This window comes from Emydura macquarii, unplaced genomic scaffold (genome assembly GCF_026122565.2).
Source record: "Emydura macquarii macquarii isolate MOO-44397 ecotype Brisbane River unplaced genomic scaffold, CSIRO-AGI_Emac_v2 contig_18, whole genome shotgun sequence".
Classification (NCBI taxonomy): Eukaryota; Metazoa; Chordata; order Testudines; family Chelidae; genus Emydura; species Emydura macquarii.
The window spans coordinates 5,279,136-5,293,542 of NW_027130155.1; the positions used below are offsets into that span (position 1 = coordinate 5,279,136).

At 39.2% G+C, this 14,407-nt stretch overlaps 1 protein-coding gene across 1 annotated transcript in view; it reads right to left on the bottom strand.

Annotated features, from left to right (window-relative positions):
* Positions 1-14,407, bottom strand: part of MED12L (mediator complex subunit 12L) — a 266,607-nt gene that overhangs the window by 240,349 nt on the left and 11,851 nt on the right. The window contains exons 2-4 of the mRNA XM_067551717.1: positions 11,723-11,827; positions 6,404-6,595; positions 5,431-5,590 (exon numbers count right to left, since the gene is read on the bottom strand). Coding sequence (XP_067407818.1) covers positions 5,431-5,590; positions 6,404-6,595; positions 11,723-11,827 — 457 coding nt within the window. The remainder of the gene's footprint in view (positions 1-5,430; positions 5,591-6,403; positions 6,596-11,722; positions 11,828-14,407) is intronic.

A 14,407-nucleotide genomic window follows, 5' to 3' on the forward strand; every position in this document is an offset into this window, starting at 1 on the left:
TGCTGTCTTTGCCTTCCTGCATAGACCTCCTCTGCCTCACTGTTCTGTTTCAACTACCACCACCCTTGCTCATGAATCCTTCTTTCTCCTTTGCTCACTTCACTTCTCCCCATCTTCGTGTCTTCTCCCTTGCTGACCCCACACTCTATTCCCAGTATGCCAGGCACCTTTCTCTTTTCAAACCCAGTCCATGACAGCACAAATGCTATCTCCAAATTAAATTTAAAAATATATATGCTCTAATATAGAACCCTCTCCTGGGATTTCTAGCACGTCTCATTTGTCTGTTCAGATTGTAAATTTCTCCATGCAGGGACCACATCTTACTCGTGCACTGTGGGCACTTCAGTAACGAAGTAATCGTCTGTACCCATGTTTTACCGATGGGGAAAGTGTCACAGCAGATTAAGAGACTTTACAAGGTCATACAGGGAGTAAGTGAAGGGCTGGGATTAGAACTCAAAAATTCCTATTGCCCGAGTCTCATGCTCAGCCAAATACACAGGGGCATATGTACCCTCCCGTTCCAATCTTTCTGTCCCTTTAACTGAACTGTGCAGCTGCTGAAGATGCCATATGGGTCTAACTCCTTGCCCACCACCTTGAAAGTACACTTGCTTACCTCAAGCCAGATTTGCTTGTCTTAAAGCATGAAAGATTTGAAAAACTATCCTTTTTAGTTTAAAGGTGTCAACTAGTGATTTGGGATTTCAAGAGTGACCTCTCTTTTTTTCTGCCCTTTAAATTAAAAGGGATTTTCTCCTCACTTTCAAGGAATTAGAATCCCACTGCACACAGGAGGAGAGGACAAGGGATCCTGCACAAAAATACTTGGTATTTATAACAAGTCAGAGTCAGAGGAAGTTTGCAGACTTGTATTTTTGCCAATACGACTTTATTTTGTTTTCTGTGTTCTCATGTTAGATCACTGTTTTGCTCGTTTGTGTTTCCTAGTTCATGAATCACGTCCTGTGATACAATCCTTTCTAATGACAGAAACATTCAAGCAACAGTAATATCAAAAATAAAGCCCAGATCTACAGCTCTTAAGTCATTTCAGCGCAACAATTCACATGACTTAAGGGCTGCATGATTGAGCCCATGCTTTGCACTTTCTTGCTTGACTTGTTTGGATGACAGAAGCACCACTTTCTCCTTCACATTTCCAGAATGCTCTATGCACACTGCATCTTATTTTGTGGGGTGGAATATAAGAAGCTAGCAGGAAAAGTGGTCTTGGAATAACTTCAGTGGATGAATTAGTATTGGCCCATATTGTGGCCTGGCTACAATCCCAGGCAGAATAACCGACAAGATTTGGTGGGACAGATCAAGTTGTATCCATACAACAGTGCAAAATGCTCTCAGACATCTCCCAACCAGAATACACTCTCCATGGGTGTGGCACATGATGCCTCAGATTTGGAAGAGTTGCAGATCATCATCATCATCCTGCCACCTCTTTCTCCCCATGTCCTCGAGCTAATGCAACATGTTACTAGCATCCCAGTTATATTTTTTTAAAAAAAAAAAAGTTTAATTCTTTCAACAAAAAGAACTTTCTCTTTCCGCCTGTTTTTCTATCAGCTATTGAAAAGAACAGATATATATGAAATTGAGAAGCACGGACAAACAGGGCACAAAATAGGCTGCCAAAATTCAAGTATACTTCTTAAAAGACCTGATTGTCCCTCATAAAGAGGATATTTTGGACTAATCCACCAGCAAATGTGCTCAATTGTACTTGCAGAATTGGATTTTGTCACATGTTCACTACAGAGCCAGACACACAATTGTCCAGTTAGGCTCCTTGCACTTCCCATCCCCCTTCCTGCTGCTGGATCCAACGGTGTCTGTGCTAGTCCCAAGTGCGCCTTCTCTCTTCCCTGCTACACCCAGCTCTCTCCTCCAGCAACTTCTCCATTAAATTAAGGTGGTTGTCATGTTATATTTTAATGGGCACAATATGGGATGTTCCATAAATATACAGTAGATCGTCGCTATAACGCCCTTCGCGATAGCAAACCTTGGGCTATAGTGAAGGTGATTCTTTGTTCTCACCTCGAGCCCCGACTGCCACAGCACAGGGGAGACAGCAGTCCTTCAGCTCCAGAGCCATCGCCAGGGCAGAGTGCTCCTCCAGCCCTGGGACTGTGGGAGGAGCTCTCTCCCGCCCCTTCACATAAGGAACTCCTGGCTATACCGAAAAAGCAGCCAATTTGGGTTTATAAACAGCAACGAGTTGGAAAAGCTAGCACCTAAACCCTTAAGGAAGGATGTAGAGAAAGGCAGGAGTGAGTGCGGTAGCCTCCAAGAACACACAGTGGCTGAGGAAAAACAGATTTCCCACTATGTTATTTGTATTATCAGCCTGCCCATCCTAGCTGTCAAAATCCTTTCAGGTCACATCCTTCCCCTCCAGTGACAGGTGTCTAGGATTTGCATTTTAAAATTGCTAGCCCAAAAAGGAAAATAACTGGACCCATTATGCCTGCTTTGGGCCTTTTTTCCTGGTAGAAGCCAGTCTTAAATCTGGAGTTGCGTCCCTATCATCCTGCCTAATAGCCATGGATGGACCTATCCTCCATGAATTTATCTAACTTTTTTGAACCAGTTACACTTTTGGCCTTTACAACACTCCATAGCAATGAGTTTCACAGGTTGACTGTCCACTGCATGACCATGTACCTCTTTTGCTTGTTTTAAACTTGTTGCCTCTTAATGTCACTGGGTGCCCCTAGTTCTTATGTTTAACAAAGAGGTAAACACTATCCTTTTCCTTGTCTCCATACCATTCATGATTTTATAAACCTCTAGCATATACCCCCTTAGTCATCTCTTTTCTAAGATGAACAGTATCAGTCTCACACACACACACACACACACACACACACACACACACACACACACACACACTACCCACCCAGGATGTTAATTTTAATTATATTATGGTCGCTATTACCAAGTGGTTCAGCTATATCCACCTCTTGAACTGGATCCTGTGCTCCACTGAGGACAAAGTCAAGCACTGCCTCTTCCCTTTGTGAGTTCCAGGATTAGCTGCTCCAAGAAGCAATCATTTCAATTTTATTTCTGCTTCCCTTCCTAAGTCATATATCCAGTCAATATGAGGATAGTTGTAATCCCCCATGATTATTGGGTTTTCTCTCTAATCTCCTCTGATTAGAGAGAGGTAAATTATAGTTACAGAAATAAATATCTGACCCAACTTTTCAAAATTTCTGGATGTCCCCATTTGAGAACTAAAGTACATAAAATTTTTGCTAAAGAATGCAAAACATGCCTGTCTAGCTTAAAATATGTTACTCAAAGTAAGTTTAGGGGCTGAAAACCCACAAATAGTAACTGAAAAAAAATGTTTAAATGAAATACCAGTAATGTAAGACAGCCAAAACACCTTGCAGGTGCTCACTGTAGGGACAAGGAAATGCTGCAGCTTCATGGTGAAAAACAAAGGGCTTTTGCTTTAACTTAGTAGTTTAGATTACATATAAAGGTTGGCGGGGGAAGGGAAAAGGAATCATTAATTCCAGGTACTGGAAGAGTTGTAAACACATTATTTCATTTCTTACAATCGACACACACTCCGACTCACAAAGTGGCTAAATATTTCGTTTTAGTCCCTTTGATGCTAGATTCCAAGACACAGTTCTGAGCTGGCGATTTAAAGTGACATTTCACTGAACACAACAGAAAGTCAGGGCTCACAAGGTACACTCAGCAGCAGATATGTTTGACAACCATTTATAAGCACCTTCAATATTAAACTTTAAATATTAAATTAAAAAATGCTTTCCTTAAATCCTGGAGGTTAATAACTTGCCTTGGTATCCATCAAATCCTCTGTTTATTTGCTAAAAACTCTGTTAATATATTTACCTTATCCATATGTCTATTTTATACTTTTGTCCACCTGCTATGTCCCGTCTCACCCTGTAAGCTTTCTAGGGTGGGGACTGGTCTTTTTTTATTTGTCTGTACAGTGCCTAGTACAATGGGGCCCTGATTCTTGACTGGGGTTTCTAGATGCTACCATAATACAAGTAATAAATTAATACAAACCTGCAAACAAGGAAGACTGACAGGAGGAAACTTCAGATAGAGGATTTAGGTAGACAGACATAGTGCTGCAGTACAGAAGAGATCTGCAGTGAGAATGTGGGTTGGAGTCAGAGGAAATGGAAGATGGGTAGCAGAAACAAGATGGACCATTCTAATGGCTTATGTCATTTTTATGATCTGACATTCGGCTCTTTCCCTCCAAGAGCAGACTTGTTCCAATTATTATTTATGTTCTGGTAGCGCCTAGGAACCACTATCAAGGGCACCATTCTGTACATATCAGGAAGGGGGAAGACCCTGCCTGGCCCAGAGAGCTCACATTAGGCTATTCTGACGACACTGATAGAAAGACATACAGGTTGGATCTGGATCAGGGAGCCAACGTATCTGTACAGACAGCCTTGAACAGCCTGCAAATATAATTTCAAGTTAGAGTTTAGCAGGAAGGCATATCAGATTCCCCATTTCTCTTGAAAGAGCTCGCTATTCTCAGTATTCTTGAAAGCTTTTTAGATTTTCACATTGTATACTCAGTACTTGGCTCATTTGGTTGGTGCCAGAAGGTAGTATTTAACCCCCACTGGTGAAATGAAAAGTGCTCTCCCACATTCATTTTAATATAATTATGCCTAAAATATAAACTTTCACATTTCATTTCAGGCTTTTCAAAGTAGCATTTCAATTCACAGTACGACTTCACTGATGGCGACAAATTCGCCGCCATCAGATCGATCTATCCAGATCGATTGAGCCATCAGTGAAAACCCACTCAATCGATCTGGAATTTGACTTGTTAAAACCACCCCCTTAAGTGGCGCAGCACAGTGAAGACACCACATAGAAGAGGAGTTACGAAGTCAACGGGAGTTACGCAAGCGACTGCCGCCGAATTTGAAGGTAAGTGTAGACCAGGCCTCACTCCAGGATGACATTCATCCTTGCATGCAAGGACCTCTGGCCATTTAAGCCCTTAACTTCATCATAAGGGGAACTTGAATGGCCATAGGCCCGGAGATGAGCTCTTCTCATCTGAATGAATGTCACCAGCTGATGATTAAGATACAGTATTCTTTTCAATAAAGTGATTAGAGATTTGGGATTTGATTTGCCAGGTGGGGGAGAAATTGTATGGGGCAATATTTTATGTCTTCTAGCACTTTGTATTATTTGACAGGTTTGGGGAGGAATGCGGGGGATGGGTAACAAATCTAAGTGAAAAAAAATAAGACTCCTATTAATAAATGATTCCTTGCTACATACTTTCCGAGCAGCACCAGAACACTGAACAAGAGTAACAGTTCCATTCAATCACAGTCCAGTTAGACATTAGAATTCTTGTTCATTTACCAATATTTGGATCAGTAGCCTGACGTTTCTTAATTTTAGCTTCAGAAATAGCAGCATAGTAGGCACATGTCATCTTGATCAGCCATGCTGCACGCAGTAGGGGCACAGAATATTTTGCTAAATAAACAAAGACATCCTCCTTTTTACTGAGAATTGGAACCTGGAATGAAACAGAAAATACACATTACATCAAATCCAATAGAACAAATTCTAAGGAAACCAGCTTGGGTTACTGTAGACTTTGGCTATTTAATTCTAAAATACACTTCAGAAGGTATTTTATGTTAATCCATAAATTCAGGAGGTCATCTGACTTTTTGCATATACATGGAATAATTTTGTAATGCATTTTGAAGCAATATCTAAGAAGGAAACATATCCACTGAACACTTCTTTCAAAACAACTCATACTGTGGAGTAAGGTGTGAACGCTCAGCTTTCTGTTGCTGGTATAACAATGGCTGCTTTTATGATCTTTGACACTGACTGGTAGAATTTTTTTCATATAGTACTTCACCAACATTCAGCAAAAGTGCTTGGTCTACCCTGTGGTACTAGACCCATGACACTACTAGTATCCCTTTGTGGTGTTATTGGCAGGCCAATTATCCTAGCTATTCAGACCTCTGAGTGTCTTGGCCACTTACTAGGAAGAAAGTATACAGTCTACTTCTGAGATTAACTTTTTCTTTTCTAAGTTAAGAAATGAACCTTCTTGGTTGATAATATGCAACTACCATGGCATAGCTCTTATTATAAAACACTCACTACTCGATGTTCCATCTACACCCTTGCTACACAATGATTTTTAGAAAGCCTACTTTGAGATCTACACAGAATGAGATCAAGTCACTCGTTAATAAATGCAGAAATATGCATTGGTTAATATAAACATAAGTCAAGTAATACATAAATACTCCAACTCTATAAAATCTAAAGAACATAAAAAGAGGGAGTGAAAAGCTGTTTATACCTTTTTTGCTAAAACAGTCAGTGGTTTATTTCCTGCTAAATCTGTGAACCAGTTGTGAATTGCACTCTGAGAGCGAGCAGTAACCAGCCAATAATGATCTTTGGCATTAACTTGTGGTTTCTTCTTTCCTGTGTCCTGGAAAGTATTAAGTTTTAGCTTTTCTGCTAATATGCTGCTAAAATAAGCGCCAATCTGGTGGAAAAAACCAAAACACACAACATAAGACAACACAGTAAGTAAGCTTCTGTTGTACATTAACACACACAGGATTTCCATTTGAATAGATGTAGTCATCACACTCCTTTAAACTATCAATTTAATGAGATTACACTTTAATTCCCTGGAGCTGGGAGTTGGAGTATCCTGATGCTAAGTGCCAAAGCACTATTACTAGTGGGCCAATAGAGCGAAGCAGTCAACAAGAAAGGCTCTTGAAGATACCTGATAAAGTGAAGAAAATGCATTTGACCCCACACTTATGATGATTACACTATAACCCATACCTCCATGTCTTTCCAGTAGGGCATTATCCCCAATCCCCAGGAAAGAATTTAGAATAGTCCTAAGCATTAAGTACATGAATAGCCTCATTTTAATAGGACTCCTCATGCGTTTAAAAGTTAAGGGTGTGCTTAAATCCTTTGCTTGATCGAGACCATAATACAAGTCTAAAATAATTACTTTAACAGTAATACATCTCTAACTATTCCTCAATCTTTCATCATTATAGCATGTTGAGTGTGAGTGCACATCCCCCCCCCCCCCCCCCACACACACACACACTGTGGGTTTAGCTACATGACAAATTACTGCTCAGCAAGCCAGGGCATCAATCTACAGCACACCAGCTTACCATGCAGTGACGCCCCACATGGACACTGCTACAAACACAGTGAAGGTCCGGTAGTGTGATGTAGCGTACGGTGCTGTCAAGTAGTTGCCTGCTAAGCCTCACTCCAGGACTTTCAGTGCACTGTAGCAGTGGCCAAGTAGGATATTGCTTTGCAGCAACCTAGTGTACCGCAGAGTCACATTCTGGTTTGCCACACAGTATCTTGCCATGTACACAAGCCCTCGGTTATGACCAGGACAGTATTCAATTCCTTTCCATCATCAGTGACGATATTCAAACCTTGAAAGGTATTATGTATAAGCATATAAAGGTTCAAATGTCTATGCAAATCTTTAAGCATAGATTCATGAGATTTCCAATACTTCTTTATTTCTTGTGAGTCAAAAATGCTCAAGGAGCTGCATCTTACAGTATATCAGCAATTTTAGGTTCAAGCAACATGTATGGTTGCCAACCCTCCAGGATTGTCCTGGAGTCTCCAAGAATCAAACATTAATCTTTAATTAAAGATTATGTTATGTGATGAAACCTCCAGGAATATGTCCAACCAAAACCGGCAACCCTACCAACAGCATAAAAAACAAAGAGGGGATAAAGAAAAAAAAAAAAAAAAAGTTATTCAAATTTATTTATACCTCAAAACAAGTGTTTAATCACAACGTAAGCTGTTATAGATGGATACTTCAAAACCATTTTAAAGGGGCTTTTTACTTTTCATGGAGAATGTTTCCAGTTGGTTACATTTTAATTTCAGCAAAAAGGCTTTAATAGACATTGGACACACTTTATGTCTTGCAGAATAAAAGAATTCTAACAGCTATGAGCATTTCCTCAGAACTGGTTGGGTTGCTTTGGTTTTTTTTCTTAAGTATGCATTTTAAAACAGTTACGATCTCATCATAGTACAATATTATTCGATTCAAAACTAATTAAAAGTAGGACTGTCAAATGATTAAAAATAATCACAATTTATCGCAAGATTAAAAAAATCACTTAATCACAGTTTTAATTGCTCTGTTAAACAATAACAGAATAGCCATTTAAATTTATTATAAATATTTTTGGATGTTTTTCTACATTTTCAAATATATTGATTTCACTTACAACACAGAATACAAAGTGTACAGTGCTCAGTTTATTATTTTTACTACAAATATTTGCACTGTAAAAAGATAAACAAAAGAAATAGTATTTTTCAATTCACCTCATATAAGCACTGTAGTGCAATCTTTATTGTGCAATTTACAAATTAGATTTTTTTTTTTTTTTAATATAACTGCACTCAAAAAAAACAAAACAAAAAACTTTAGAGCATACAAGTCCACTCAGTCCTGCTTCTTGTTCGGCCAATCATCAAGACAAAAAAGTTTGTTCACATTTATGAGATAATGTTGCCCGCTTCTTATTTACAATGTCACCTGAAAGTGTGAAGAGATGTTCTCATAGCACAGTTGTAGCCAGCATTGCAAGGTAATTACATGCCAGATATGCTAAACATTCATATACCCCTTCATGCTTCAACTTATAAGCTCTAAAGTTTCACATTGTTTTGTTTTTGAGCGCAGTTATATATTAAAAAAAAATCTACATTTGTAAGTTACACTTTCATGATAGAGATTGCACCACAGTACTTCTATGAGGTGAAATGAAAAATACTATTTCTTTTGTTTACCTTTTTATAGTGCAAATATTTGTAGTAAAAAATAATAAACTGAGCACTGTACACTTTGTATTTTGTGTTGTAATTGAAATCAATATATTTGAAAATGTAGAAAAACATCCAAAAATATTTATAATAAATTTAAATGAATATTCTATTATTGTTTAACAACGCAATTAAAACTGATTGATCGCAACTTTTTTAATCTCGTTAATTTGTTTTACATTAATCACATGCATTAACTGTGATTAATGGACAGCCCTAATTAAAAGGTAAAAGACAAAAGCAAGTGCCTGCAGGAAACAGTTGTAGAGGATACCAAAGCTACAAGAATGTAAACACAAATGCTTTAGTATTTTGTCAATAAAAACAATTTATACACATATCTTTTAATATTTTAAAAGAATCAATTGGCAAATGTCATATTTTGATATTTATCATTCCCTCAAATAAAAGCAACATGGCCTCTGTGTATAAAACGGTTGATTACTTATCACCTACTTTTCCAACCAGCCCTTGTGTTTTCTATTAAAAGTTTCAAATGCAATAAAGATTTTTTATTTTACTTGAAACTTCAGTTTTTCTGTCAATAAATAAATAATTCCTTCCCCCACCTTCTTTCCCTGTGGAAAAAAGTATGGGAGGAGAACAGAAGGGGAGGAAAAAATTCTCCGCTGTCCTTGAAAAACCTTGTTTTCAAAAAATATGTGTAGTTACCTGCGGTAACTATCCTATTAGAAGTCTTTTACTAATATTTTACTGAGTACTACAGTACTTTGATAGTGTACAGTCCCTTAGCTTTCTTCATAAAAAAGGTATGTGAAGTTTCAGTAAATACAATTCAAAACTACTTTTTTGTTTTTTAAATGTTCATTAGAATAGAATCAAACCACCAGCAACAATGACTGATGGGGAAGGGATTTCCAGGCAGTAAGTAAACAGCTGAAATAGTTAAGGCGGGTGCTCTTTACACCAGCAATGATTAACCTACCAGGAAAGAAAGTCATGATTGCCTTTATAAACCATGAAAACATAAGAATGGAAACAAAAAGTAATTACCTTTTTCAGGCTGAAATGTTACAATCTGGTATTTTGCAAGGTATATACTATTCAGTTTTGAGTACCCTTTTTTCCCCTAACATAGAATTATAGAAATGGAGGGCTGTAAGGGACCTCAGGAAGTCATCTAGTTCAGCCTTCTGTGCTGAGCCAAGAACAAGTATACATAGCCCATCTCTGAGCAGGTGTTTGTCTTACCTGTTCTTAAAAACCTCCAATGATGGGGACTGCACAGCCTCCCTTGAAAGTCATTCCAGAGTTTAACTATCCTTGTAGTAAGAAAGCTTTTCTTAATATCCAACCTAAATCTCCCTTGCTGCAAATTAAATTGCTTACTTCTAGTCCTAACTTCAGTGGACATGGAGAACAATTGATCAGAGTCCTCTTTATAGCTGCCCTTAACATATCTGAAGATTGGGGGGATGTGATAACAGTCTTCTTTTCTTAAGACTAAAGAAGTCAAGTTTTTTCTAACTTTTTAGACCAGGTTTTCTAAGCCTTTTATCATTTTGGTATCTCTCTTCTGGACTCTCCAGTTTGTCCACATCTTTCCTAAAGTGTGGCGCCCAGAACTGGACATAGTACTCCAGCTGAGGCTGCACCAGTGCCAAGTAGAGCAGGACAATTACATCCCATATTTTACATACATCACTCCTGGACATAAACACCAAAATGATATTAGCCTTTTTTGGAACTGCGCTATGTTCTTGATTCATATTCAATTTGTGATCCACTATAATCCCCAGATTACTTTTCAGCAGTTACTACCACCTAGCCAGTTATTCTCCATTTTGTAGTTCTGCATTTGATTTTTCCTTCCTAAGTGAAGTACTTTGCACTTGTCTTCATGGAACTTCGTTTTGTTGATTTCAGACCAATTCTCCAACTTGTCAAGGTCATTTTGAATTCTAAAACTGCCCTCCCAAGTGCTAGCAATCCCTTCCAACTTGGTATCATCTGCAAATATTATAAGCACATTCTCCATTCCATTATCCATGTCATAATGCAAATACTGAATAGTACCGGATCCAGAACAGACTCCTGTGCAACTGCACTCCATTCCTCCTCTCCCCCCACCCCAGTTTGACAGTGATCCATTAATGACTACTTTGAGTATGGTCTTTCAAACCAGATCTGCACCCACCTTATAGTAATTTCATCTAGGCCATATTTCCCTAATTTGCTTATGAGACTTACATGGGACTATGTCAAAAGTCTTACTAAAAATCAAGATTATCACATCTACAGCTTCTCTCCATCCACTACGCCAGTGAAAGAATTAGATTGGGTCGGCATAATTTGTTCTTGACAAATCCATGCTGGCTATTACTTTCAACCTTATTATTAACATCTGAAGACCAGTTACCAACTGAAGAACAAGAATTTATTCTCAACATTCTTACATTAGGTTTATAATTAACTTCAGTACTCAGATATATAGATTCTTAGACCAAAAGGAACCTTTGTGATCTTCTGCTCTGACCTTCTGTATAGCACAGGCCACAGAACTTCCCAAAAATAATTCCTGGAAGATATCTTCTAGACAAACATCCAATCATGATTTTAAAATATTAAGACTTTAGTGTATAACAATCAGTGCAAAAAAACAAACAAAACAAAAAAAAAAACACCACTGTTGACTTGCAAATTGTAGGCAGCTTTACACACACACACACACACACACACACACACACACAGAGTAGTTTTTAAACACAGTACTCCAGCAGACTAACAAACCTCGCCCTACCTTTGAGGCATTAATGACAATATTTCTAGCAGATCCATGCTCATCTCCGGAGAAGGCTGGTTGATTATTGAAACCCTGCTTTACATTCACTGCAGTAAGTTCATCCTGCAAAGACCATATTTTTGTTAAGTTACAAAAAATTAAATTTAGCTTTTTAAAATTTGATCATTTGCATCAACATTTTTTATAAAAGCAAGTCTTAATGTGCCACACTGTATATTTTGCACTTGGACTGTGTATTCTCTGCATGTCTTCTCTCTTCATAGAATTTTAAAGAAAGAATGACACTATGCCACTCTTTCTCCCAGTTAAATGAAATTGTTCTTCCTCATTCCAGATTTCCAGGTTTCTAATCAAACTTGACTGTATTTCTTTCTTTTTTTTTTTTTTTTTTTTTTTTGGAGTAGGAGGGCTCCTATAAAAAGAGGAAGGAAGGAAGAACATAAATTGCCTGGAGATCAAATCCTCCAATTATCTGCATGGCAGGCTCACACACAAGAGAACCAATATGGTTTACTATTTGGGAGAGGGAGGGGACATGAAGCACAGAAGGAGCAGAGTGTAACTCCACAGGCCTCTATATGCCATAGGGATGACCTCTGCAGTAAGGAGGGCTCGGGGTTAGCCAAGAGTGTGGCAGGGCATGATGAGCAGGTCCAGGAACTAGATAGAGCCACTAGCAACAAATCCCCATTATGGAGGACATGCAAAAGGTAGTGGGAACCCCTGGCTCCGTATCCTCCATCTACACCTCTGCTTGCCTTTACTGGTAGAGGTAGTTTGACCCTCTGTCCAAATTGAAAAGCATTCCCTTTTGGGGTAAACAGAGATGCAAGGAAAACCACACAAGTCTGGAATTTCCCCCCTCTGCTTTAGTGGTATCACAACAGCCCCTTTGCCCCTTGACTATCATGGTATCAATACACTGCTGCCATTAGGCAGCATCACAGAGAAGCTTGTGCCCACCCTCTATCAAAGGCTCAACCCCTAACACCTTAGAATAGCAAAACAGCTGCCCACACCATGCATAATTTTTCCTGGTCCACTTTCCCAGCCAGGCTCACTTCATACACTGATCTGTCTCCCCTCCCTCTCCATAGGCTTTAGCATGGCCCCTTATTAGAAATCCACTTGCCATCCCCAGTCACTGGAGAACCTCATCAGCATGCTGCTCTTTGTAGGTTTCTCTCTACACTGGCAAACAAAACCTGCCTTTTATATTCTGCTTCCCCCTTCCCAGCAGGCCTTCTCTCAACAATCACACACTTCCTCCTAGAACTGTAATCCTCAGAATACCTACCAAGACACAGAGAGAGAAGTGCCAAGCCACAAGCCTGCCTGTTACACACAAGTTGTATTCACCACACAGTCAATGGACTGTAGTGACCTACAATCTTGTGTTGTTATTGGTTTGGGAGTTTGTTTTGGTTTGTTTGTTTGTTTTGGTGGGGAGTGAGGGGCAAAAAGATTCCCTGGCCTGCCCAGGTTCTCATCTTTCCCACACTGTTTCCCCATACAAAGCCCTTTTATGTGAGGCACTAGAATTTCTCCCTACACAAAACAGGTTTATATATTCTTTCCCCAAATACATCATTTTAGGAGAATGACTGAACATAAAATGTAAGTTGCCATCACTCCACTGACTTGCATTATCAGCACTTACTCAGCAGATGACCCTACCGTAGGTCTCATGTTCTTGGCTGCATTACAAGGTCCATTTTTTAAAATGACATGGTCTTTATAAAGAATTTCTCCATTGTATTGTTAAAGCCAAAATGGTTTAACTACACACACAAATGTAACCTTTGCATCTACTTCCCCACCCTTCCTCAAAGATGCATTTACTGTGGCCAATAAAAGAGAAACCTACTCTCCATATCAAAGTTGTTCTACAGCCACTTTAGACCCTTCAAGACTCTCGAACCTTTTTAGCAAAGAGCAGAGAGTTTAAGTAACTGGTCTCTTTGCTGGACCTGGTGCTGATTTGGGAGCCTGGAGCTGAAATGCAAGTGAAGGGGGCAGTGGGCATTTGTGGACTGGCTTCGTGATATCCAGTGTGGGGTAATCAGAAGCAGTTCGTGGCTGGTTGGGAAGCCGGGCTTCAGCGCCACCCACCAGCGTGGGGAGAATCTGCTCCCCTTTTGCAGCCTGCCCTGACCTTGGCATTACCAGTTGGCTACCCTGGGCACGGGTCGTATCACAGTGGTGTCTGAGGAATCAGCCTCTCTTCCAAAGATGGTTCCATTTTTTTTTGAAAGGGTAGGGGCATGAGTTAGATTTGCTTCTCATTGCTAAATGGAGCTATACAACCCGCCCTTACCTCCCAGTATTACAGAAGAGAGACACTGGCATCAAAAGTTATGGACGTTGCAAATCCAAGTGCAACAACACAGCTACACTTCTGAAGTAATTCTGGCATTTATTTGAATGCACCCTACAATGCTCAATGACCATAAACTTTCAGAAGCAATTTAAATTTTGCACCATCCAAAGAGCACATGATACATTTCAGAGGACACTAAGAGCCATCCAGAACTCCTATAAACATTCTTAGATTAGAAACCTGAAGATTTTCAGCTGAAGCTGGAGGAAAACAGAAGGGATGACATTTTTTATATTTTCATGCACTCTTGCTGTGGCAACTGGGCACGATGCAAATTAACAAAGAACAAATGAAACTGTTCA